Here is a 26,930-nt window from a genome sequence, read left to right on the forward strand (position 1 = left end):
TACAGAGAAAACATAGTTCTGGATTTTTAGTAATTTACCAAGGTGAGTCAATATTTCCAAACTTTTAGTAAAAGCTTCCATCAACTTCGGGGCAGCTCTGTTTTAAATCATAGCGCGATAGGTTAAGAACCCGATTTTGTGCAGACCGTGTAATATGAGATTGAATCGTTGTTGTGAACGCTGCATTTTGGTCAGTGTATACCGCCTGACGCAGGTCTTTCAGGTTCAAGACAACGTTACACGTTAATGTCGCGGTCACAGTCGGCGTACATTGTAATATTCATACCTCTCAAGCTTCTTCCTAGGTATAACTGAGATATGTCGTCTTTTCATATTCAAGATAAATGATAGGCCCGTGTGGCCTACATGGCGGTTGAGGAGAACCGCATCACAATCACAGAAAGGTTTCACAGTCATCTTGCCCACTTCTTGACGTTCAGGTGGGAAGTATGTTGCGTTGCGGATCACCGGAACACTCCATGGGTTTGAACACGTTGTCTCTGAGCATTTAAGCAGCTTGTGCCTGCTGAAAATAGAAGAATCTTTGGCTTCCCGACTTGTAGTAGGAACGTGGTTTTGCCCTTGTCTCCTGAAATGTAAAGAATAATAAGCGGTTCATTAAGTCAGATCGTTATCTCGTTAAACTTGAAACACGCTCCACTCGGCATCTTCATTTACTTTCCTCAGCGCCCATCTTCATAAGGACTAATTTGTAAAATAATTCTAATTCTCCAGAACCATCGATGTCTGAAACAAACTGCCTAGTAAACACATGATTCTAAGGGGAAACTGCGGACAACACTGGGACAAGGAACAAACACACACGTCTCAATATATATTTTGAGTCGTGTGTGTTTGTCCTTTGTCCCCGTTGTCGTCATCCATCTCCGGTTAGAATCGTTTGTAATGTTACGCAGGTCGCAGGTTAGTATCGTTGTCTTCTGCCTACTCGAGTTGTCCAGTGAAATATGAGCCGTCTGTCTTATGTTTCCTAATAATTCAAGGTCACATTAATCCTTTGTTTTTGCTTCTCTTACTGCAGAGTTTTGTGGCGTTATGCAAAATTAGTGTGTGCGTGCGCGCGTGTTTTAATGATTCTCCCTAACTAAAATGGTTTGGTCTCCTATGTGCATATCAGTTGCATTCGTTCTTAATTACTGATTTATTTGCCGCCGTCACTATTACGAGTTGTGAGTTACAAGGTTTTGTTACAGTAAGGAATTCCGTTCACAAATTCTAGTGCGTCTTTGTGTGTTTCTGTCTTTGCATTGCCCTAATATGTATCATAAACTCTCCTGCTTTGGCCCCTTGTGTGGCCTACAACATTGCTAAATAGAAAAAAAATATTTGTTGAAACAGTAACGTTAACAAACATATTGAAAAGCACAGATTTAGGAACAAAAGGTGAACAACTCACATGCAGGTCTGCTTGAAAACTGTTTGTGCGCGCGTGTGCAAGTGCGCGCGCGCGTGTGTGTGTGGGTTTGTTGTTAACTTTCTGCTTTTAAGTTCGGAGTTTTCAGGATATTAAAGATTCACTAGCTTGCCTGCATGATCTGTTATTTCTGTTGCATACAAAGATGCATTGTAAAGTACCATTTCAAAGAATTATTTCATGAAAACTGCTATCGAGCGTATCCTCTTAATATATACAGGGTATCCACGTAAATTCATCCAAGGTTTAAACATATTTTAGTGCATTTATGAAGACGAAACCAAACGAATAGGTTGGCTCATTGTTTGGAGCAAGTCAGGCCATTTTTTTGTATTTTGCCCTATTGACTAATTAATTAAGACTATTTAATGAACTTTTTGAAATATTGAATTTAGAGCAAAAGTTATAATGACAAAGTTGCAGAGCGTTCTAAAAAACATCCAATTCAGTGCTTTGTATCAAGAAACCTATAACATAATTCCTTCTTCCGGGCTTCAAAAAAGTGCCCGAATTATGAAAAAAACAAACACAAAAGCGCGAATTTGTCAACTGCGCTCAGTCAACAGTGCTCTATTTAGCATGCAGGCCTAGTTTATTCAAGGCACGGCTGAGAGCGCTGCAATACAAGGTGCCCATGCGAGAAGTCACATTTTTTTTCATAGTTCACAAACTATTTTCCAAGCCCATAAAAAATGTGCTCAGGTTTCTGGATAAAAACACTCAATTGGATGTTTCGGAGGATGCTCTAAAAGTTTGACATTGGAACTTTTGCTCTTAATTGAATATTTCAAAAGTTAAATAATTAATATTAAATAATTATCTAAATGGGCAAAAACACAAAAAATAGCCTAACTTGCTCCAAGCAATCGACAAAATTATTTTTTTGGCTTCGTCTTCCTAAAATGCACCAAAATATTTTTAAACTTTGTCTCAAGTTACGTGGAATACCCTGTATATTAGTACACTATGATATTGCAATTTGACGTTGTTTACGCAATAAGGAAAATAAAAGAAACTAGGAATATTTGGAAGTAGTAAAATACAAAAAAGAGGCGGAATTTGATTAGAAAACAGTGCGAAAAGAAAATGATTATATTTTACAGGATTAACATATCCGTGTCAGTTGAATGAGTTGGGCATCAGTCGGTGAAGGCTGTGTAATATATCGATAGCACGTGCGCCAAGTTTTCTCAAGGAAGCTTGTCAGTCAACATAAAACGACAGTAAATATCCGCCACAATAAACAAATGAAAAACAACACAAAATCGGTTTTTAAATTAAAAACAATAATTATTCGAAATTTGATTATTGGCGCTTTGATATCACATCTAAATATTTTAGCTTGTATGATGCACTTTCGGGTTCGAATGAAATGCTAAAAGTCGCGGAATTTCCAGCGCATCACCGGCGCAGCGTCGAAGCTTGGGCAGTGCTCTGCGGGGGTGGAACACGTCGGAGTATGAAACACACACTCGCAGCGCCCCAGTATCCATCCCACATTTTTATCAGTTTGCAGAGGCCTTCAGAAGGCACAGCAAGTGTCGCCGGCCACGCCCTCCAGTGTTGGCATTTGATTGGAACCCGAGAGTACGTCGTCCCGATTTCTGTCACCAAAAAACATGCATCAAGTGCGCTTCGACAAGATTCGTGGCACGGTTCAAGTGAGTCAGTAAAATATTTTTTGTTCCTTTGCCTACTTATTAAGTTAAAATGTTCGACGAGTATTTATGTCAATTTATTTACCATTGAAATGGTAAAACTAATTCCGCACAAAATAAACGATGACCGAAACATGTCCGTGGTTTCGTTATTCAAGACAAGTAAGTTTTTTTTTTTCAATTCACACAATATTATTCGCAGCAGCCAGAAATGAGCCGGATAACTCTGCAGAGTTGAACGATATCCGCCCTCCGTTCCAGGCGTAAATTAAGTGTATAAAATGAAGTGTATTGCTATGTTTACTGTTAAAGCAATATGCATGTGATGGCACCACAAATAGGCACTTTCTAAACAAATAACACGACAAAACATGTTGCTTATAAGTTTCATAACAAACATCAAAAGCTGAAACTTTACAAAGAAACAAATAATATTTGAGGTACTTTAAAAAAAAAAAAAATGTCTTACCTGTGTTGACTTTCACCTATGCGATATCCTATTCAGTCGTTTTGAAGGCGAGTGGTTAACTGAAAAAGAAAATTTTGATCAATAGTCAGAAATTATTTTGCGTCGATGATCTAAAGTCTTGTTATCGTATCAAACGGCGTAAAGAGTGGTTCGCCAAGTGTCACAAAATGAATAATTTGGCCTCATGCAAAGGTATTCGGCCACGTCTCTTTTTTATGTCTGTGTTGTGTGTGTGTCCTGTATCAGCCTCCAGATTACTAAAATGAGGCGTGAGAATATGCTTCAAATTAATTGAAAACGGTACCACAATGCAAAGGAAGAGAAAGTGGGTGAAGAGGGATGGTGCATTTATATTTGTAAGGGGTCATGATTCTTTAGGAAATCCCGACACAAAGTTATTGTTGTGTCTATTGTCGATACTCTATTTGATATTATTCATTTCGCAGAACGTCCCTTTCCGTACAAGTACGTTTTCACTTAATAAAACTAGAGTTACATCAACATAATATTATTATCCCAAACGTGTCCCGTGAGAGGTTTTTAACATAAGACGTAACATAAGGATACTGAGTTTAATGAAGACAATAAAAGGATCCCTCCAATATTTGATATGACCTTCTTTGTCAAAGCTGGCGTCCACCATTATTTGAGTTAGTTTGTATTTGACCGTGCTTAGTTTTTCACGTTTCCGGACAAAACATATATTTATTCTTACCGGAACGTACACTGAAGAACATTTCCAATATATCTGTCAGAAATATTTTCAGGGCCAAATATAACGACTTAAGTACTATGTAAGCTTTCTTGTTCTGGGACGCCAACAATAAAGGAATACACTAAAGGTCAAACTGGTCACTAACCTTCTAAGCCGTCTGTTCCGTCATCCAACTTGACTATGGCTGTAGCCATTTTCCAGTGGCTAGACGACGGTCGCCGGTCCGCGACATCTGACATAGAGTTTATGACTGCGGATAGAGACAAGTGAGAAAACATGAAATTACAGGTCCCTTTGTTTGCTTGAAACGATACCTGAGGTAACTGAAGTTTTTCTATTTTTTTCGAAGTAACGCATGTTTTGAGAATGATTGTACGATAAACATGTCAACAAAACAATAGCAAAAACTTAAAAATGTGTAAATCCTGATGTTTATGTGTTACCAGCCACGTTACGGCATTGAGATTCGTAGATTCAAATATGGCCATGTAAGAAATAAAATACCAAAATTTCGAGTCTTCAAAACTAGGGTAGCAGGAACTTTTCATTCCCGTGCTCGAAAATAAGGCCAGTTTACTGACTAGATGAAAATATTATCAAGGGTCCCAGCGCTTTAGACAAAACGCAGGCTGAAGTATTTTTTTTCTTGTGCTGCTTTTACAGTGTTAAGACTTACGTCTTTTGGCGCATCTATCTGAAGCCCATTAGCCACAATCCCTTTCGATTCCAAAACCTTATGTTTAATCTTGGACGTGTCTATAAATTCTGAAAGCGCATCAAAAGAAGATGTAATAACCAAATGCTAATGTCTTGTAATAAGATTGAGTAAAATTAGCTAGTAATAATTTTAACGAAGTGTAAAGTTGGGCTAGCTGGTTGGTGGTCATATTGGATGGGTTAAAGCAGCGCAAAAAGACGAAGGACCAGTAAAAGCGCTGTGTCTGTGTGTTTCCTTTAACTGGTCCTTCGTCTTTTTGCGCTGTTCTAACCCAGTTAATAACTTCAGCAGAAAGGCATATTGTTGTTGTTTCTTTTTCTAGCCAGAAAGAAACGATTTTTCAGAAGTTGAGAGTCTTGAGACTAACAATTTTGTTTGTGTAGAGTCAGGAATGGTTTACTTGAGAAAACTTTTACACAGAACATTCCTTCAGCGTTCACACTTACTAGGATAGTTGTACACGTGGATATCAGATCTTGGGGGCCTAGGCGTCCTCTTCACTGTGGCGTAAAGAGGCTCGTCCTGGGCCTGCTGATGAGAGAGGGTAGATAATAATTTGCAAAGAATCGAGTATTTCCGAGCACGTCATCTCGAAACATTAAGTACCAATTCAAGAAAGCAGTCTGAGCGATCGTATACTTTATAATCTAGCAACGAATGTTCTACTTTGTCTTATATATGATGACGAAATGAGTGAAGGCACTTGTATAGAGTGTGCTGCAATTCTATGAATATAGCACTTCGTGTTTTCTCTTCTTATGAGGGTTATCAGTACTCTAAATATGAAGGGAAATCTGAGTACACTGGCTTGCATTAAGGTCAGTGATCTCTGCAAGAGCTCCTGGTCGATACTTCAGGCTCCTTCTCTCGTTGGTTGCTGACATCTAATCTCTAGGACGCCATTCTACCTCTGTTAAAGCAATAAGTGTTACCTACTGTAATATTGTGTAGTGTTGTGTTGTGAGAACCACATAAGACTAATATTAAAATATGATGTTTTAAAGCACTATTTGCAATATGAAACTCAGCCGTACCGTCAGATATAAGGTTGAGTCGGTGTTTTCGGTTCGGACTAATTGGGTAAGGATTACAGATGAACACGTTGCTACTATCCACTAACATTTGTAGATTAACAGATGTGCGTTTTTGAAATGAGCAATCGCTTGGCACAATTGGTAAATTTTTTAAGTTAGGAAATTAGTATGCTTCGTTTTGAAGTTTACCAAGGAAACGGTCATTACTATGGCGCCAGTGAGTCAATTAAGGGCATCGGAGTGACGCACTCGTGCGGGGTTCATTTACGTGCAAAAATGCGACAACCTTTTTGCTGGCTGAGGTCGTATCTTTCAAGAGCTCTGCATTAATGCGAAAAGAAGTGATAGTTCTAGTTACTACACGCAGCATTAGAGGTTCTTTTTTGCCACAGTTATGGCCAAAACTATTGTGTAAGAAAAAGGAGAAACTAAAATATCCCCCGAATAAAAAAAAAAGACCAAAAACTAGTACACCTGCAGCTGTTAAATGGATCGCAATACACGTCTGGAATTAATTCAAGATCGAAGTCTATTACAAAATGGCAAACGTACAAAACACTACATTCCAAGAGTTGTGCAGTGGCTTTTAGCACTTTAATAAAAGGCAGTTTTATCTGATAAGACATGTAACACAAACCAGATTTGATTAAGACCAAGTCAAAGAAGGTATTTGTTGTGCTTTGAGTACTATAATGGCTTGAGAACTCTCTAGACGTCTACTCCTTCTTCCCAAGTTTGTTAAAAAGATTCAATAAATACACCATTAATTGTTTTCTGCGCTTCACGGCTTGTTATAACAAAGGAACAGAGAAACTCCGCAGTCCTTAAATCAGCAGTTTTCAGCTTAACCCGTAACCCAATAACCCGGTGACCAGTGTTCTTGGAGGACCACGGTGTTCTTCGAGAAAGCAGATATTATAATTATATCTTTAGTAAATTTTGCTTGCCGTATGTATTTATAGTTTCTTTAATAAAAGTTTTGGCTTGCTGTAGAGAGTGCGCAAGTGCGCGCTATGTCCAGTCCATTAATATATAATCTGCCATTTTTTGGTCCGGGGTAATTGTGGAAAATATAAAGCGTCTAGCATTGAACGCGCATGGTCATGCGAAACTGACACGGTGACGTCACGACATCCTGTGAGAGAAGAAATTGCTTGGGATAAAGTCATCTGTTCACGTGACGTCAGGAGGCACTCGCCTGGAAGGACGCGACGTGTTTTTAGACAAGTGCCACCTGAGCATATGAGCGTTCTTTTTTGTATATTCTTTTACACAGAACGTGTTTTGGGAAATGGTTTTAGAAAGCACATTTCCTAAAACGGACGATGCAAGCTTGTAAGCCTCTAAATTTACCCTTGAAGGGTTTCTTCGATAAATACAACGGAAGAACCCGAACTTATGTACACTTATAAACCAATTCATGTTTTCTTCCTCAATTTACCAGCGATATTAATTTGGGTTATAATTAACCACAAATCATGTTCTCCCGCTGAATTTAACAGGGATAGAATTCCCGCCACTTATAGTGGGTCCTGAATTTTCTAAGTTTAGCGGAATTTCTCGCTGCTCTCAAGCCGAGAAAAGCTCAGAAAGGCTCGGAAATAAACACACCGCACAGGTTAAAACACGTTGCACGTGACGTATCTCCCGATTTTGTAGGTAATGTCCAAAAACGTTTGCTTGCATGCTTGTACTGCGATACGAATGCATTTCTTTGCAGTTCTGGACGTGGAACTATAAAGCTTTCCCTCATCAAAGAAGATTGTGATAACGCTGCTGTTGGAAATACGATGAGAGAGGAATAAGAAAAAAAAGAACGATGTATACGAGAGGAGGAAAAAGAGGTAAACGGAGGGAAGGAAGCGAAGCGAGGCTCGAAAAGAAGAGAGGAATGGAATAAGAGATAGCTGACGGCTCCTGACGAGAAGGTCGTCCAAGGTCGAATTATAGGCAGAGTTACTCTGGTAGGCCCTGTAGCTTAGCCCAGGCCTCAATAACTACTGAAGAAAACCTAACCTTGCAGTCGATGTGACAACCGCCCCAAATACCATTCGAAGACTGCCATTTTAGCATGCCCCAAAGGTCTAAATGATACAGCGGGTGGTACCCAGTGATATTTGGTACCTTGTTAAGTGAACAACGTCAGCGAAAAAAATGTTTTATCACCCGAATTCTACGTGAAAATCGTGATGAAGACCCTTACGGGACATCATGATGTCACGTGATATCATGAGGTCAAGTGACGCTATGACGTCCTGTGACAAAATTGCATCATGTGACGTCATGGAGTGGTGTGACGTCACTCACATGTGACCTCAAAATGTCACATGATGTTATACAAACATTGCATTTGCCCAGCTCATTTACAGCGCATTCTGTGCTCCGCGGTGGTTCTCAACATGACTCAAAGAGTGTACAGGTCACCTCAAAGTAAAACGGAACGCCGGAGCGGAGACCCAACTGCATCTCCACGCTATCGATCAGCGCCGGCTGGAACTGATAGGCTACATCTGCGCATGCGAACGTGCCTCTCGCTGGGGCCACCGTCTTCTTCTTCCAACCCACACGTTATCGATGGTTCGAGCGGTGGAACGATCTTTCTAAAATCGACGCCTGATAGCACAAGGGGTGGTGCTCATCGACAACACTGGCCTTTTGCCACTTGTCCTCAGCGTTATCTCCGCGTGTGAGCCGAACACCTAGCGGTGCTCATTGAACAGCGTTTGGTAGCTCGAGACGCCGATAATGCAAGGATGAAAAAAGAAAGACGGAAGACACCGCGAACGGCACGCGCGCATGCGCAGGCGGCACCTATCAGTTGCAGCCGGCGCCGCTAGATAGCGCGGCGATGCAATTTGGTCGCCGCTCCGGCGCTCCTTTTTACTTTGTGGGGACCTGTACATTGTTTTATGCATTTTATGCATTTTTTGTAACCCAGAATTTTTTAATATCTGAGTATCGCATTTTCATTGAGGATTTACATCCCTACCGAGAAAAGAAACATCGCAAAGATTCGTTACCTGCTTGTATGAACACTCGGACAGCTTCCGCTCGTCTATGTCAGTGACGCGGGTGGTGGCGTAAGGGGTCGGGTAGTAATCTAGCCTTCCCTCGAGAGACATGCTCTTCTTGCCCAGACTCTTGTCCACTTCGGACAGATGCAGACATTCTTGCAGGTGGCTCTTGCGTGATCCGTAGGCTGAGCTTCCTGGGGTGAAAACAGAAACAATTCAAAGTCGTGATGCCCGAATAAAAAAAATGAAAGATGATTACAATCCCTGTAACGCCGAATTAGAGCGCAGCTTTTGAGGAGGAGGAGGGGAAGGAACGAAGAGGAGGGTATGCCCCTCCTTCTCATCCGTTCCCTGGTCTCGTGCTCCTCTCCTATTTAGCGGGAAATTTTCGCTAAATTCCCCGCTAAATTTAGCGGCACAAATTCCCCGCTAAATTTGGAGAGAACTTTTTTGCGCTGATTTTAGCGGGGACATTTTTCCGCCAAATTTAGCGGGGAGATCGACCCATAATGCAACGCGCGGTGACGTCACAAGTGGCTCTCGTGACGTCACACGTGACGTGACGTGTGATGTCGTTATGGGAGACGTCCCATAATGCAACGCGCGGTTACACCGTTGTCGACGCCAGCCAAGCCGGTAACGGGCGCCCAAGAGCTGCGCTCTAAAGCTACTATACTAGTTTTATCCGCAATCGGAGCAGGGTTATAAGCTAATAGCACACAAACACAAACGCACAGAATAATAAACGTGATGTCACGACGCACCGTTCGAGCGTTTGATTGGATCAGTTTGGCGGCAACACTTGCATAGAGGCACGAAAAGTGCGTGTTCTATCACTTTCCGATAAGCTTTTTGGACCATTTGGCATGTTGCGTTTGTAACGCTTGGACATACAATGAAACAAAGTATAGAGCTCCATTTGGGGGGTTTAATAAACGAGCTGCGATATTGGCAACATTTTGACTCAATACTATAACTGAATATAGTTAGAAAAAAAATACCACAAAAATGAAAATAAGTAAGTAGCGCTCTTTTTGCTCTAGTGTTTTTCCTATTAATAAGAAAAAACACTTTTTTATGATTAGTCAAACAAAAATACGAGACCTTGGGCAATTGGTATTAATAGTGTATAAGCTTTTATATTATACTAACACTATACACACTTTTATGTTCATTGGAGGTATTCATATAGTTTTTTTTTACTAGTGTTGCTTGCTATGTATGATATACATGCCAAAATACAGGTTTGATTTAGGTTTTATTTTAATGGCAATCTACTGATATACTTTGAAATGTCACAGCTATATGTCGGTTGACAGCAGACATAATGCATGTTAATACAATTTTTGGTTTCGTCAGGTCGACCTATTAGACAGTTAGCCATATTTCAAATTGCCAAGCTCCTTTTGATATTATGTTTTTCGTAGATCTGGGACCATTGTTTTGTTTTATGCCTTGTTTTATACGGCAGATACTCGGGTGCTTTGATCTGAGTGTTGCGTTATAAAACAGGCGAGACAGTTACCTAGTGATACCCTATAATTTAAAGCTGCATTGTTATAGTAACGTAACAATTGGAGAGCAGCTGCTGAACTAAAGTCTCTGAATAGGCAGTGGTTCCTAAATTTCCAAAGTTCAGGCCGATAACAACATTATTTTTTTGACTGGCAGAGCGTTTGTAGGTTATTTTTCTGCTTCAATATATTTTACAATTAAATACCCCTTACACCGTTTGATTGTAGAAACCTTAACTGGATTCGTCATTGCGCTAGTTAGCAACTCAGATTGATCAAGTATGACGATGCCTATGATTACGCATGTCAACTGTTTCGCCAACATTGATTCTCTCACACTCCCATAGTCTTGTCAACAAGTTTATGGGCGTAGATAAGCGAGGGTTTATCGCACGCGCGTTATAGATGTCCCTGACAGAAACAGCGCAAGGTGCCTTGACATCGGCATCTTGTAACTGGTATGTCAACATATTGCTCGCATAAAAACACGGGATATGACTACGAAATGTACCGACCTTGAATGGTCATGAATCAGCATCAGGCGATTCTTGACGTCCCCGTTTATTCTATATATTCGCACGTCGTAAGTTTCCCCAAGTATAGTGGTCATTGTGCAAAAAAATAATAAATTTATACGCAGGCCCGCCCCAACATCTAAAATGTACTGAAACAACACATTAGAATTCCTGTGCATTACGTTAATATTGATCACTCTAAGGTTAAATAAAATATATTGGTCTACCCACACTACTCGGCGATTGACAAGACAGAAATAAAACCAACTCCGCAAAGTGGCACTGAGCATTAAACTAATCCCAAACAAATTACTACGCTTTTAAATTCTCGTTGAAAAGGGTCATAAAAAGTGTAAAGGAACAAGGGTTCGTGGGTTGCAGTGTACCCAATCAACCGAAGTGACCGAGTTTTAGAGAAAGTGTAAGTTCAAGTTGTTCTTTCTTGAGACTTCGCTGGAAACGACGCTGTAACAAAAAGAGGGGTCGGTGCACTGCAGTTCAGATTTACATATTCTCGTTCAAATGGCAGTGGTACACCAAAAGTGGAAATTTTCTTGCCTTCAACCGTACAGTGCATGAGACATAAATCACGGCATAATTTACCCAGAAGGTCACTTAGCGCTTACCGCTATTGGAGCTCCCAGAAGAGTAGCGCTTGCGTAGAACAACGTACACAAGGATTCCGACAGCGAGCACCACAATAAGCGATATGCTTGCTGGAAGGATGACTCCCAGCTCAAGGTAAAATGGCGTTCCTTCACTCTCAATGACGAGCGAGGGCGTGGCTGACTCTGCAACGTGTAGAGGTCACATCAGCAACTTTGGCAAAGCCATTTAATAAATATATAAGTTCCATTTGAAAAGGCAAGTAAATAAAACTTGCTACTACTAAAACTAATAAAGAGTCGTATTTGTTATTCACGTAACTTCATTTTGGTGTATAGGACTTGATTCTATAACTTCATAATTAATCAAATTAAAACTTATGCTATCATGTAACTCAAAAGAGTTACATGATAGCATAAGTTGTGTGCCACTGTATTGTTTGTTTGTATGGGCTCAATGCTGATTATTTTTCGAGCGTGCTTGCCGGTTGGGATGAAGAACTCAATGCAATAGAAAATGGTGCAAATTCCAAAACTGCGTGAAAAGTAACGAAAACTCAACTTTAGGTCATGGGCCTTAAAGAGATTGTCCGGTAAACTTTTGTCGTTTAGAAAACAATATAAATTATATTGTCTTTGCTTTGAGGAATATCATCCGTGAGATCTCCGAATTTTTTAATCCTCCTAAGCAGAAGAAATTTAGTTTTATATAAAGCCCAACTGCTCCGATTGTACCTGCAAAACACACAGCGTTCTCGTTGGCAACAGCGGAAACTCTAACGTAACATCAGGCAAAGATATGCCACCTCAGGGTTTTACTGCTGACTCGGTAAAATAACTTAGGTTTAAGAAATATAAGATTTACGGTACTGAAGTAAGCTCACTTCTTCGGTGATCATCTTCGTACGCACAAACATGTTGATCAAAACCGGGAATAAGTCAATGCTCGCGACTCTGGCGTTTTCATGCCTGATGTGACGTCACGACGCGACCGGCCATGCATACTTGCGAACTTCGGCGTGAAGTATCGTACTGATGTTCATAATTGATTTTGACGAATATTGGGACATCTCCTAATGAAATATCACATATGACTATAATTAGGCCCTGTCTGCGTAACCAACGCAAAAACTTAGTAACCTGCGGATGTTGCCGCACAATTCCTATAAGTCTAACTTACTGATGTGTAAGTTTCGGGAATAAAACATCATTATGTGTAATTGCAACCTTCATTAAAAGTTCAAATCCAATCGACAGTGAATATTCTTGATTACCGCTGGAAACATAGACTAATGCGGAGCGTAATTCGCCTGCTTTTTGTGCAGGAGTTGCGATGACGTCAGAACGACGCCAAGCTTTTATTGGCTGATTGAAAAAAAAAATAGTGGGTAGATCTCAATGCTAGATGCTTTGAGGTCTACCCACTATTTTTTTCAATCAACCAATAAGAACTTGGCGTCGTACTGACCTCACCGCAACTCCTGCGCAAGATGCAGACGACTTACTCTCCGCATAATCTTTTTCTGAGATGTTTTCATGTCTTGGGCCAAAATATGGGCATGTCAAAACATCTGAAAGCATTATTAATTTATGCTTTTTTTATTTGTTTATTCTTGATGTGGAACATCACATTTTATGTGCTCTGCTGTTGGGTCATGGGAACGTGGTGCCAGTCCAACTGTTTTTAGCATCTTCAATATATTTTCCTCCACCAAGGTTGTGTTTTCTTGGAAAATACATTATATTTTATTATTTTCTTCTACTCCTTTTTTTCCGTAGCTTATTGTTGTTGTGCTTCTTCTTAATAATATTATTATGTTTATTATCGTTATAATTAAGTTTATAAAATCATCACACAAGCACGAACTGATGAAAATGTGCTATTTTGCAAAAGTCCAGACAAAATGAAATAAACAAAATATGTGCCAGAAGGTATTACCGCGTAAACGTTGGTGCCTAAATTGTCCTGCTTTTGAATGATATTACTAAAGCTTTTCGGATTATACGATTCTCTTACGGAGCGTGATGAGATTGAAAACATTCAATTTTTTGGTCGGTGTGAAAGTATACTGCTTATATTTACCTGGCGAAAAATATACTGCGCGCTGCAAAATAAAGTCAGCATTGGGGAATGAAGTACTGATTTCTGGTTTCACATTTAGAAATTAATACCTTCTTTTCAATGTGTATATTACTAGTTTAGTTACTGTAATACAATATTAAATATAAACTTGCTTTTTTGTGCATTTAGAAGTGAAGAAGCTTTACTCATTAATCGCCGAGTGCAGCGCACAGCAAACTACGAACAATAAAACATCAGCCGTTCTCTCAAAGGACTCTAAAAATAAGTGCGACTACTAATTCAGATGCGTCCAATTAGATACATTTTATATATGTGTTGCTGAATGTTCTTGACATGTATTTTTATTTATTTCCTACAGCGCCTAGAGGGCATTGCAGTAGAAAAAATCCTCATAAAAATAAAAAAAAATTGAAATTTTAACATTCAAAGGTCAGCGAGACACGTAAGTTAGACAGAAATGATATGCACAAACGGATGCACGGAGTACACAACCTCGGTTGGCAAAGAAAAGAACACAAATACAACATTTTATTGAAACATATTAATAAATGCAATGTTGGAGTTGCGAGAAAATCGAATTTTAACTTTGAAAGGTAACAATCTCGTTTGAAAGGGTATTACCTTCTCTTATTGCTCGTGGAAAAAACAATTAGGAAACACATAAGATTTTGACGAGTATTCCTACCCTTTCAGGTCATGATTTAATATACGCGATACATAAGCTGCGTCAAACAAGTAACGCGACTTTTAGATTTGTGACAAACCATTGCAAATAAAGTGAAATTCTTTTAGACGCAAATACGCGTAACTTCAAACGATTTCCATTGCAGATCATTTTTTATTGCGGAGACACTAGTATCAAAGTTCTAGTTCTTTCTGAGAAATCTATAGTGACCCGGTGTTTAATTATTTCCATTTTCATAATGAGAAACTGTGGGGGGGGGGGGTGATCCCATGCGATACAAGCATATTCAAAAATGGGCTACACGCAAGAAACAAAGATAGCGTTTTAGCAATTGCGAAGCGCGCGAGAAGTTTCTCCATAGAAAAGTCAGGGAACTACTAACGTTTCTTGTTACGTAGTTTACAAACCGTCTTAAAAACGTACTCCCAAGCCTTTCGCTTCTTTTTTAACGTCTACAGTTTCTCCGTGTAGGGTGTATGTGTATTGGCAAATGTTAAGTTTCATTGTAAACCTTTTTACGATTTGCAGATTTATATTGGGATGCACTCCGTTTTACCGTACGATGTTCCACAATGAACGCTACGGCCTACCGGCACCAATCCATAGATCATATTGTAGCTTGTCAAATGACTTCGCGCTCCTCGTGTCGCATCGCTCAACCAGAAGGGCACGTGACAACCTCTAAGCTATGGATTGGCTTGGTGGCTCGGAGCCTTTGTTATGGTCCATCGTAAGGTGAAACAAAGTATACCCCCTGGGTCATTTGTTTTAACTGAATTTTATGCTTCAGCCATGTACAATAATGGCTGGGTGTCGATTAAAATGTTAACCCGGTTAATCAACAGCCTCTAATCGATAATTAATTTAATCATTCGTTTTTGTTTATTACTGCGCACAATAGTATTAAATAAGAGTCAAAATTAAATGTTTTGTTTTGGCTGATAATATAACAAATGGCACAATGTGCAATTTCGGATTTTCAATCAGCCTAACTGAGAACAGTCAAAAGACACCCACAATAACAATGATTACTTTAGCCGCAGAGGCAGATATACTGGTTTATCTTCTCTGGCAACAGCAAACTCCTTTGAGTTTTTGACAATTGGCTCTACTGCGGTTAATGGACATTCATACGCCACTAAAGCTGAAAGGCCACGTCTCAACTTATCCACTTGTTTTGAGTTACAAATCTCCTCTGTCCAGTTTACTTTAGGTCAAGATTTCCTCTAAAGTATGCCTTTATAGAGGTGTACTCGTCCACGCCTGTGTGGTTTAAGCGTTGAATTTTTACTTTTTGTTTGTTTATCAAACTTACGCCGAATAATCGGTTAAAACAATAAATCGCGATTGAAACACTGATCAATTAATCGGTAGGATAATCCAACAAATAACACGTGCTATAATACAGGCAGTTAACTTTGAGGTATTAACACTAGCTGAGGCTTAGAACTGTAGCATCACAGTTAAACGTTCCAAAATTTTTAATGATGGAACATTTAAGCCGTAACTGTGCAGGAACCGATTGTTTAAGTTCTTTATTTTTTTACATAGTTGCTTCATTAGTGACTTCATAGAAAGCCTGTATTATTTCTGCACTAAAGATTAGCAATACACATATTCGAGAACTTCGTCGGAACCTTTGCTGGCTTCCCTGATAGAGCTATTAAGGAGCGATGTCTGCGAATCGTAGGTATAACACAAAATATACATTTCTAGAGAAGGTAGTTTTTTTCACCAGACAATTGCGTCGCAAACGCCTTGGTTGAGTTGAGTTCTCACGCGTCCATGCTATGCAGGGTAATTATAGTTCACTCCGATGAACTATAAAAGTATATTTGAAGCCTCATAGCGGTAGCCAGGGTCTTATTAAGGTACTTAACGTTGGCTAAGAGTGTAAACCTAGTCATAAATAAGTTAAGTTACTTAATTAAACGTCGGCAGCCCCTCTGAGGCTTATGTAGGCGTCTTTTGAAGTTGTTTTTACACAGTTTGAAAACTTTTTGCACTTTGTTATGAGAATTATAAGAAGTTGGGTTTTTTAAAAGCCCGTTGATAAAACAAGTAAACCAAACTTTACATCAGCTTGAATCTTTTCACCACAATGCAATAAACCCAAAATGAAAGGCTCTCTTCGCTCTTGTCTAACTAACACACTTTCTGCAGCCAAGTATATAAACTTAGAGACACGTCTGGAGATTTTGATGTGGAATATATAAGTAAATACCAGAATTAGTAGTTTTTGGTATTACAAATGAAGTATTTATTTTTGTGATTTAGACTTAAGTAAGCTTAGGTGTTGGAATCTAACGTAAATGTTTAATATTCTTAGAAGGTGTTTTCACTATGCTCTTTAAACTGAGCAGTATTAAGGAATTTGAGATATCGGGTAGCTATGCTTATTTGAAGAACTAATCTTAAGTAAATAGGTAAGATTTTAAGGTCTATGTGATCACCCTAAATTGTCCTCATTAAGCCTAAGCGCAAACCTAGCTCAATTAGCGGCTTAATATATTAACATAGAATAATTTTGACATTCATAAGAAAATAAACAACCATTTCATATATAATTTGTTTAATATTATAATGTGGCAATCCTAAAATAACCTTCGGCAAACATTCTGAAACATGCCGCAGTTCAAAATGTTGTCTAATTATAACATTGTCTGATAAAACTCACTGCATGGCCAATTTGTTTATGACATGGACTCATACTATATCTTACCTTGTATTGGTGGTAAAGTTAGAAAGTCGTATTCAGCCTCCGTAGCTCCAGCCGCGTTCTTTGCGATTACTTGCAGCAGGTATGGCACTCCAGGGATGAGATCATTCAGGACAACAACTTTTTGGTCCGGGGTGATGTTATGACCAACAACATTCCATACCTGAGTGTAGAAATTCATTTGTCAGCCCAAATTCTAAATACTCTCGAAAAATCATATTGTTATAAAAATGGTTCATCAGGTTCTTTTATATTTTTTCCAGATTTCAGTTATGTTTACGATTAAAATAGTATGGTGAGTCGTATACCTTATTTTGGATGTTAGGAACCCTGCTTAATATATGGGTACGTTACGTGCGTAGTAGGAATTATATGCATGAAACTAGTAAAGTATTTTTAACGATTGCAGCTTTTGTCGGAAGCTTTAGCGCCTTTTCGGGCTGACAAAACTCCCCGGCAAACCTCGGTGCCTAACTCTGGTCTAAGAAGGTTTTGAATTAAGACGTTAATTAGAGTCGAAGTAATTTGTTTTTGCTTTACTATGGCTTTTCAGCGGTGAGGCATAAATATGGCACTTGTCTGGGTCCAAACTTGCCAAGTGAAAACCGAACAAGCAGACATGAAGACTAATCGTGGCCTTTCCTAGCCAGCTCAGGTCCAAAGAAGCCATCTGATAAGCGACAACAAGACAGCGAAGCCTAACTCCCGCATTTGTTCAGAAATTTAGGGCCCCAATACCAAGATTCTAGCTAACGAACACCAGTGTGGTTATAACTCGGCGTTTTGAGGCATTCAAGGCCCTAATATGGCAGACAAAGAAAAAAATGTTGGCTCAAGTAACTGTGCTACTTGCGGTAGTGGGTCATATCCAGTTTATGCCGTCGAGCTGAGAGTGGTCGATCAAACCGAGTGTAGTACTCCAAGGAGAAAAACTGCTAAAAGTGAGAATGGCTGTGTCCCGAAAGTAGCATAGGTAAATGAGCACCGCTTTGTTTTTATCCCATTATTTTGTTCAATTAGTTGACATTCCATAATAATAATAATTCAGAATGCTAATAAAAACACTTAATTTGCTGATAGGTATTCAAGGAGATGCAGAGATACGTTTTAAACCTTTAAAAGCACTTAAAATAGTAACACAGGCTAAATAATGGTTAATTGTTATCCTGTTTGCAACTTTCTTTTTTGCTAGACTAAAAGATTCCGATGTCGTCAAGGCCACTTTTACAGAAAATTTCCTACCTTTGCCGCATAAGCTCATCAAATAAAAAATCAGCGGACCTCAAGCAATCCGACAATTATTCATTTGAAATCACGACAGATCATCAGCACCATGAATTACCATAACGTTTCCTGACGCCTAGATTTTTTAATATGTCAGCTACTATTAAGAGAGCATAATATTGAAACCAACAAATATATAGTTGGTATTGAGTGGAATTTCAATCTAAGACTGGAGAATAATGAAAGGGGAAATCTAGGTTCATTTTGAGCTAAAAGGTTCTTGAGTTAGGAACAACAAGACATTTCCAAGTATATCAGTTTTAAGAGTGTCAAATCATGTAATCGTGAATTTATGGCAGATACAAGTCAAACACTAATTATATATGCAAACTTACCCGGTCTTTCTGACGACGGAACCGAACCTCAAATGCGTTGATGGCGCACCCTCCATCATGCCAGGAATCCAAATGAATTGTGATCGAAGTCATATTGACGGTGATAAGTGAAGGTTTGTCAGGTGCCACAGGAGCTAATATAAGAAAAGCGAGAATCTCGCTTGAGCATAAGCTGTATGGCACACGAGAAATCTAACGAGCATGACCTCCGGGACTTATATTGAAATATAAGTAGCCATTACCCAAAATATTAGATATTTATTAAAAAGAACCTCGGGTAACTAGGAAAGGTGTTGACCAAAGAAAAGTTCAACAAAACTTTCCATCATCATGTAAAAGGCGTGCTGAGTGAAAACGTGGCTTGAGTGCAACCGTGAAGTGTGCAACCCTAATGGGAACTAATACGTTAGAGAGTTTAAAGGAATCGTTTTCGCACATCTGATAGAGTACGATAGGCCCTCCTGCACGAACAGCGCATGCGCTACCACAGGAAATTCGCATATGGGCGCTTCGTAAAGAACGGCCCATCGTACCCTATCGGATGGGCTAAAACGATTCCTTAAAACCCTCTATTACCAAGGAAGTTTTTCGTGGGAAGCACTTGGGAAGAAAATGTGACGCCAATTTGAAGTCATTAAAGTTCTACATAGCGTGGATGTTAGACATAAATGTTTCTGGTTTCTATGCGTCCAACACGAAATAGTTATATCAAAAGCACATCTGTTGCATGTTGTGTGTAGGACGGAGATGAGTTCACTGTACAACGTGTACAATGTAATTTACGTTATGGGGACATAGATTAAGCGAGCCTTTCGCGGTGCTAACGGTAGGCTCATGCAATATAGATAGCGAACGAATACCACAGAGATAAAATCATATAACTAAATTAGTCGCAATTTCGCCTGTTACATTTAAAGTAAAAACTTATTGTAGATGAAACCGACATACTGCAGGTTTTATGCTGACAATATGCAACCTCCAGAATTTTGTCACCTTGTGGGCAACACGAGCGTGAGCGCATAAATTTGGGAAGCACTTGTGTTGAGAAAGTGCCCAGGCTAACATAGCACATTTTTTCGCTACACTCTCAAATCTCTGCATTTCATATTATTACTCGAATCTTCGGTGCTAGAGTAGAGGTCAAATAGCAGGTGACTCTATTTAAATAGTTGTAAAGCGCAAATATGTTCAAACTTTTTTAACGAAGTAATAAATAAAACGCATTTTACTTAAAAGGTGGTGATGAACTTACCAACTCCAACGGTTTTCGCAGATATAATATTACTCGGCCCTCCTCTGCCCACCGAGTTGTAAGCTGCCAAGTACAGTTGATAGGAGGCTCCACAAGACAAGTTTTCAACGTTATATTCTACAACATTCCGTGGTACGTTGACTTCGTACCACTCTTCGAAATCCTTTCTGACGTGCAGCGCATATCCTGCAAAACAAAGTCGTAGATGAACAACACACACTTCATGCATATTTTTGTTACCTGTTACATTGGAAACGTATAGTCTTTTGCAAAAAACGAAAGGTGACGCGAACTTTTATTTACATATAATATCCCACTAAACCTTTCAAAAAATTTTGGTTATATTGAACTTGCTAGGCATAAGGACACAAACCAAAGACGGCATATATTAATTTTATAGCGCATAGGAGAGCTGACGGACTGCAGCGTAGATAATATTAGTGTGGTTAAAGATATATTTTCAGTGAGTGTGCTGTGAAAGACTGTTTTGCGAATGAAGTAAGGCAATGGATTCTTCATACGGATAATTCAAGGAGTTTGTTCGAGGTCGAGACATTTTTTTGAAGGCTGTGACTGGTAGTAGACCTCATCTTCACAGCAATTTGTTTTATTCCATAGAGAGCATATGCATACATTCCTCCCGTTTACCTATTATATCCAAAAGTAAGCGGCATCTATATGCAAGTTGAGTGTGCACGAGATAATACAGAAAGAACGGAACTAGAACGGTAAGCTGAAAATGGGACCTCACCAAGAATATCGTTTAGATCCGTTGCCTTCCAGGAAACCACAATTGAGGAAGACGTTGAAGAGCTTACTTTCAATGACGGTGACGTGGGAGGATCTAAAAATAAAAGTAAAACGCTGTCAAATTGTCTTTTTATCTTACCTTTTTATGGTTAACATTAAACAAATACGTTAGAAGATCTTATTCCTTGGCACGAAATGTACCTTAGTATTTCTTCTAATGCGCACTCATTGCGTACATTAATAATTACTTTAAGGTAATGAGCGAGAAACATATTTGTCTAGAAAATAGAAAAACGTTTGTAATTTTATTTGTATATTCTATATTTTGTGTAAAGCCATTTAGCTTGTGGCGTTCGCCTTCCGCCATCCGCCGCAGGTGATCAACCAGACGACTCGTTCTTCGGGGTCAAACAGGGTTTATTACCATGACTCTGGTCCAGACTCGGGGCAACAACTGCTTTCGGCCACACGGGCCATCCCTTTTCTACCCTCTCGGCGCCGGGTGCCGCCCCCCCGCTAGTCGCCGGTTTGGCCGCCGTGTGGCGGGCCGAGCGCCCCACACCTCCCCCCCCTTTTAGAGGTCGAGGTCTAAGATGGCCTCCTCGTGGGCCGGGTCGCGGAGCAGATCCGGGCGGACTTGGCGGAGGATCCGGATGGCTTCCGCGACCTCCAACGGGCGGGGGGCTGCCGGTGGTGCAGCAGGAGGTGGCGCGGCTCGGCGAGCCCAGTCCGCCGCGACGCGGGCCTGGTGCAAGGCGCCCGCGAGGTGGGTGGGGCGGTGGAGCTCCGGCACCCCGCAGACGGGGCACAGCAGGCGGCGCTCCGCCTCGTTGTATACGGCCGCGGGCTCGTGCGGGTGCCGGTCCTCCAACGTGTTGCCCCGGAAAGGCTCGGGGACGGACTTCGGGGGCGCGCCACGCTCGGGCCGGGGCTGCTCCCTCCAGCGTAGCGCTGAGGCCCAGCCCACCGGGCGGTCCTCTACCAGCACAGTCCAAGTCGCGACGGAGGCACGCTCACGGCGCGGCGGGAAGCGTGCCGCCAATCGCCTGAAATGATAGGCGTGGCGGGAACGCTCTTGGTGGCAGTGACGATCCTGCGGAGGAAATAGAGAACGGGCACACGAAGAAAAAGGACGAATTAACGGGTCTGGTTGTGATACGTCAAACATGTTCGGAGACACTCGCGAACAGAACAATCCCTTTGTGAAAACAAAGGGCAGACCCGCGGGAAGGAGATGGATCCTCTCCCCCCCTCTCCGCGAAGAGACGCAGCCAGCCAAAAAAAAGGATATGAATAGAACAGGTGATGAGTCACCGAGGGCGTAGGTTGTACCGCCTGGGCGTAGTTCCGTGGTCCAAGGGCTGGCTGGGAGCTGGGATGTCCGGGACCTGCGGAAAAACTGCTGGCTCGCAGTAACGCTTGAGCTCAGAAACGTGAATTGGGCCGTACTGCTGTGTACCATGCAGTCGTGCTAGGCGGTAGCTCAGCGGGGAAATTGTGTCCGTTATGCGAAAGGGTCCATCCCAACGGTTGGCGAGGGATGCTGCGAAGCCTTTCGACGCATCGCTGAGGGGATGTGTCCGACGAAGTACCAGGTCTCCAACCTGAAAGTGGACACTGCGGCGGCCCTTGTCGTACTGGGCGGCCTGTTGAAGACGAGCGACGTCGAGGTTCTCTCGTGCTTCACGAACGGCCGACGAGAGTCGGTGATGGACGTCCTGGGCGAACTGCGCGTATGGGCGTCCATTCTGCGCAACATCTGTGTATAGAAATGAATTTTCCATTGGGAAGGTTAGCTCCTTACCAAAGTTGAGACGGGCAGGCGTGAAACCAGTGGATCGGTTGACCGTGGTGCGCGTTGCAAATGCCATCTCGTCGAGTTTGGCATCCCAGTCTTTGTGACGGGCTGTGTGGGAAATCAACATCATTTTGAGGTTGCGGTTGATCCTCTCCGTGATGTTGGCTTGCGGATGATACGGCGAAGTCAGCTTGTGCCGTATTCCAAGCGCAGCGCAGGTGTCGACGAAAATCTTGCTTCGAAAGTACGAAGCACCGTCCGTGATGAGCTCTGCAGGAAAGCCGAATCTCGTGAAAACGGACAGAAGGCAGTCCCAGATCCGCTGCGAAAGAAGCTTCCGTAAGGGGAACAGTTCGACCCACTTGGTGAAGTGGTCAGTCACAACAAGTAGGTACTGATTTCCGCGAGGACTACGTGGAAACGGTCCCATGACATCACATGCGACAATCTGCCAAGGCGACTGGCTAACGACTGGCTGCATTAATCCTGGTGGTTGGCCTCCGCGAGGTTTCGCCTTCTGACACGCTGGACAACTGCGAGCATACTTCAGTACATCCTGCCTGATTCCTGGCCAACTCGCAACACGACATAACTTATCGTAAGTCTTACTGCCGCTGCTGTGACCCGCTAATGCTGAATCATGGAAGTACCTGATGAATGATTTGCGCAGCTTCCGAGGTATCACAATCCGGAAAGGCGATCCATCGCTGTCGTCGTCTGCCTGGGGGATGTAGCGGAGAAGAAGTCCGTCCTCGCTCAGCAGGTACGAGTCGGACTCGTCGTCGCTTCCGGTGCCGCTTGCTCTTCGTGCCGCAAGCCTCTCGCACACGCGAACACGAGGGAAGAAAAAAAAAACGCGCCAACAAACTACGCCAAGAAAACCGCACCGTCAGCGACGTGCAGACCGCGGTGATAGGCGAGCGCGCAAAAAGTCACAATGAATAAGAAAAACACGACGCGATATAGAAAAAATGAAAAACGCGAACCGCGACGAATCAACGACCGAAAAGAGATTAAGAAATGCAAAGTATAAGAAAGGGAGGACGAACCGTCTGGTCGAGATCACCGACGACGGACGACAGAGTCCACGTTGGGCGCCAGATGTGGCGTTCGCCTTCCGCCATCCGCCGCAGGTGATCAACCAGACGACTCGTTCTTCGGGGTCAAACAGGGTTTATTACCATGACTCTGGTCCAGACTCGGGGCAACAACTGCTTTCGGCCACACGGGCCATCCCTTTTCTACCCTCTCGGCGCCGGGTGCCGCCCCCCCGCTAGTCGCCGGTTTGGCCGCCGTGTGGCGGGCCGAGCGCCCCACAAGCTTTAATAGATAAATACACTTCCAACTATGTCTGGTTACAGTACATAATGATGGTGGAACTATATTTTATATCCAGCCAACACCTTAGTACATTCTGTATTTTCTTAGTGCTTAATGCAACTAATATGATTGGAATAATAAAACTCCTTCCTAAAACCACTTTCCGTATAGATATTCCTTGATGGAACTACATAATTCATGCTGCTTTCTGCAGAAAAAGTAACTACAATACAAATATAATACAATTATGGTGTGCCCTCTTAATTACATATAGAGAGATATTACGGTGATTTAGCAATGCCTACCACAATGCACTGAAGTTGTTTCAAGAATGAAAATTTGGTTTTGATAGCCAGCAGGTGCCTACTACCAAGACATATTTTGAAACGCTAGACTTTCCACCGTCTCATTGAAAAATAGCTTGAATAAAATAGCACATTTAGCGATTTATTTCGGGACGTATACTATGCTGGAAAAATATGAGAACATTTAACTGTAGAGTAAATATTCATGCACCTTTAGTCATTCACTTACCATTCTTGAGCGTCTTAACGAAGATCTCTTCAGAAGGTGGGCCTGCACCCTTGGCGTTGAACGCTTGCACTACAACACTGTAGTCTGTGTTACGTTTTAAGCTGGTGATATGACACTCGTCGTGAAAGTTAGAAGAGGTGATTTCGAGGGTTTTGTATACGTAGGTATCCGTTGTATCCTTGACCTTGTAGCCGACGTAATACCCCTTGAGAGCTCCGAATTGTACGTCCTTTCTAGGGGGCTGCAAGAGACGCATGAAAATTGGATGTCACACGTTTGTTTATTATTGTGGAAAATGTTCATCTTAAAAATTGCCAATTACGAACTACGCGTGAGCATAATACTAAAGATTTAACAGTCTGTTGCTCTCCCCGGTGGCAGTCACCTTATGGACGGAAGGTTCACAAAATTTGACAATGGAACCTTGAGACTAACATTTTAGCAATTTTATGCCATTATCTTCCAAAGTGTCACGGTCGTTTCAATGAATCGTGAAGCTGATTCAAAATAGAGTAAGTTCTCAAAGGTTGTGATTGTTATAATGCCAATTATAACTGCTATCACCTAAATGTATGGTAAAATGTATAAACTTATAGCAGTAAACATAAGAGTGTTTAGCGAAAATTGCACTTATAACATACGAAATAACATATATAATGAGTAGAAACATCGTGAGTATAGACTTGAAAAGATAAGACACTATATTAGTTGTCATGGGAATGTTCTCTCAGAACACTTGTTCTCAACATTTTTCTTTGGTGACCTGTGTGATAATCACTCTAAAACAATACGTTGTATCGTATGCATCAATTACCAGTTAAATAATCTTTGGTTTATTATTTTTAAATATTATAAAGTCAATATGAAATTAATCGCTCACATTTTTGTTTTATATGTTAATAAACTGTTTTTAATAGAACAGCCAAATATAATTTATAATCACTATTTGGTTCAAAAGATCGGTTTATCTAGCAAAAATGTAGTAATTTAGGCATTACGTGTAGGTGTTTATGGTTAGTGAACGTTGCGCTCTTACCTTCCACCATACTTTGATTGACTGGGACCCGGTCGCTTCCGCCCTAACTTTCAACGGCGGTCCTCCAGGAGCTATAAAACACGTTTTACATGCGAAAAAAAAAACTCTGAAACACTTTGGTTTTGAAAATGTCTTAAGCAACCCAGCCAACCAAGATTCAAATATTGCTCCACAGTAAACCTCAGAGTCGCTTCCATGATACAAATACTTTTGATACTATACAAATTAGAATTTGTTAAAATGTCTCTGTCGCATCAACGTTTTTGATTGGCTCAAAGTTATAGTATATTGTGCCAAGTCAGTCAGTAATATTTCGCTCAAGAATTACGTACTCACTTACAAAACAGTCAAGGCAAAGAAAAGAATGAATGTAAATGAATGTATTCCCAGTGACTTAAAAATCACTTCGTTTGTCTCATTCCTCACGACTGCAGGTTAAAGTTTCTTTAAAGCAACACATTTTGAGTATATCTATAGCACTAATAATGTGCTTTGTGAATTATAATACATTTATGAATGAACATCTACTGATGGCTGGGTTCGTTTGAAATATTTTGATTTATCTGTGGCCATTGAAAATATGGGAATAAAATGGATGTTTGGAATCCCTGAGTTGTCTCATTTCGACAGGCAGTTCTGCAGTAAATGAATTGTTAATTCGTATTGTTTTTTATTACAAATCCCTTATTACTCATGTTTTTCTCTAAGTCTCGAAGCTGTTCACGATAACCTTGTTAATCGCATATTTATTTACCCATACAATTTATTAAACTAAAAAATATGATTGACTGATGATTGGAAAATAGCCAATGTCGGGCCAGTTTTAAAGGGTGGATCTAAAGGTATTGGTTTGAACTACAGGCCGATCTCGCTTACCCCAGTGTGCTGTAAAATTGTCGAACATGTTTTGTACTCGGCGTTAATGAAGCACCTTGTTTTGATCGGCTTTCTGAATGATCAACAGCATGGGTTCCGAAAAGGTTTTTCATGTACGACGCAGTTAATCCAGTTTTATCATGATATTGCCACAGTACTTGATAATAGAGGTCAAGTTGATTGTATATTTTTAGATATCAAGAAAGCAATTGATACTGTCTCTCCATTCGGTATTACTGCAGAAACTTGAAGTTTTAAATATTGATAATAATATGATGCACTGGTTAAGAGATTACCTAGCTTCAAGGCAGCAACAGGTTGTTGTAAATGGGACATGTTCGGGTCGTGTTTTTGTAACATCTGGCGTGCCACAGGGGTCTGTGTTGGGACCGCTTCTCTTTCTCATTTATATTAATGATATTTCCCGAGGAATTGCATCAAAAATACGTCTATTTACCGATGATTGTGCATTGTACAAAGCAGTGTCTGGTGAAACGGATTTCACGCAGCTTATGAGAGATGTTAAACGAATTGAATCATGGTGTAGTAACAATAAGATGTCATTGAACGCTAGCAAGTGT

General features: G+C 40.9%; 1 protein-coding gene across 1 annotated transcript in view; it reads right to left on the bottom strand.

Moving 5' to 3' along the window:
* Positions 1-451: 451 nt before the first annotated feature.
* Positions 452-26,930, bottom strand: part of LOC8027799 (Down syndrome cell adhesion molecule-like protein 1 homolog) — a 101,949-nt gene continuing 75,470 nt past the window's right edge. The window contains exons 13-24 of the mRNA XM_040207633.1: positions 25,474-25,544; positions 24,438-24,678; positions 20,787-20,879; positions 20,036-20,221; positions 18,784-18,917; positions 17,168-17,327; positions 11,699-11,863; positions 9,050-9,237; positions 5,442-5,523; positions 4,423-4,527; positions 3,563-3,621; positions 452-589 (exon numbers count right to left, since the gene is read on the bottom strand). Of these exons, the coding sequence (XP_040063567.1) occupies positions 3,575-3,621; positions 4,423-4,527; positions 5,442-5,523; positions 9,050-9,237; positions 11,699-11,863; positions 17,168-17,327; positions 18,784-18,917; positions 20,036-20,221; positions 20,787-20,879; positions 24,438-24,678; positions 25,474-25,544 (1,472 nt within the window). The 3' untranslated portion in view covers positions 452-589; positions 3,563-3,574. The remainder of the gene's footprint in view (positions 590-3,562; positions 3,622-4,422; positions 4,528-5,441; positions 5,524-9,049; positions 9,238-11,698; positions 11,864-17,167; positions 17,328-18,783; positions 18,918-20,035; positions 20,222-20,786; positions 20,880-24,437; positions 24,679-25,473; positions 25,545-26,930) is intronic.

Source organism: Ixodes scapularis, unplaced genomic scaffold, assembly GCF_016920785.2.
Source record: "Ixodes scapularis isolate PalLabHiFi unplaced genomic scaffold, ASM1692078v2 PGA_scaffold7__128_contigs__length_106722199, whole genome shotgun sequence".
Taxonomy (NCBI): domain Eukaryota; kingdom Metazoa; phylum Arthropoda; class Arachnida; order Ixodida; family Ixodidae; genus Ixodes; species Ixodes scapularis.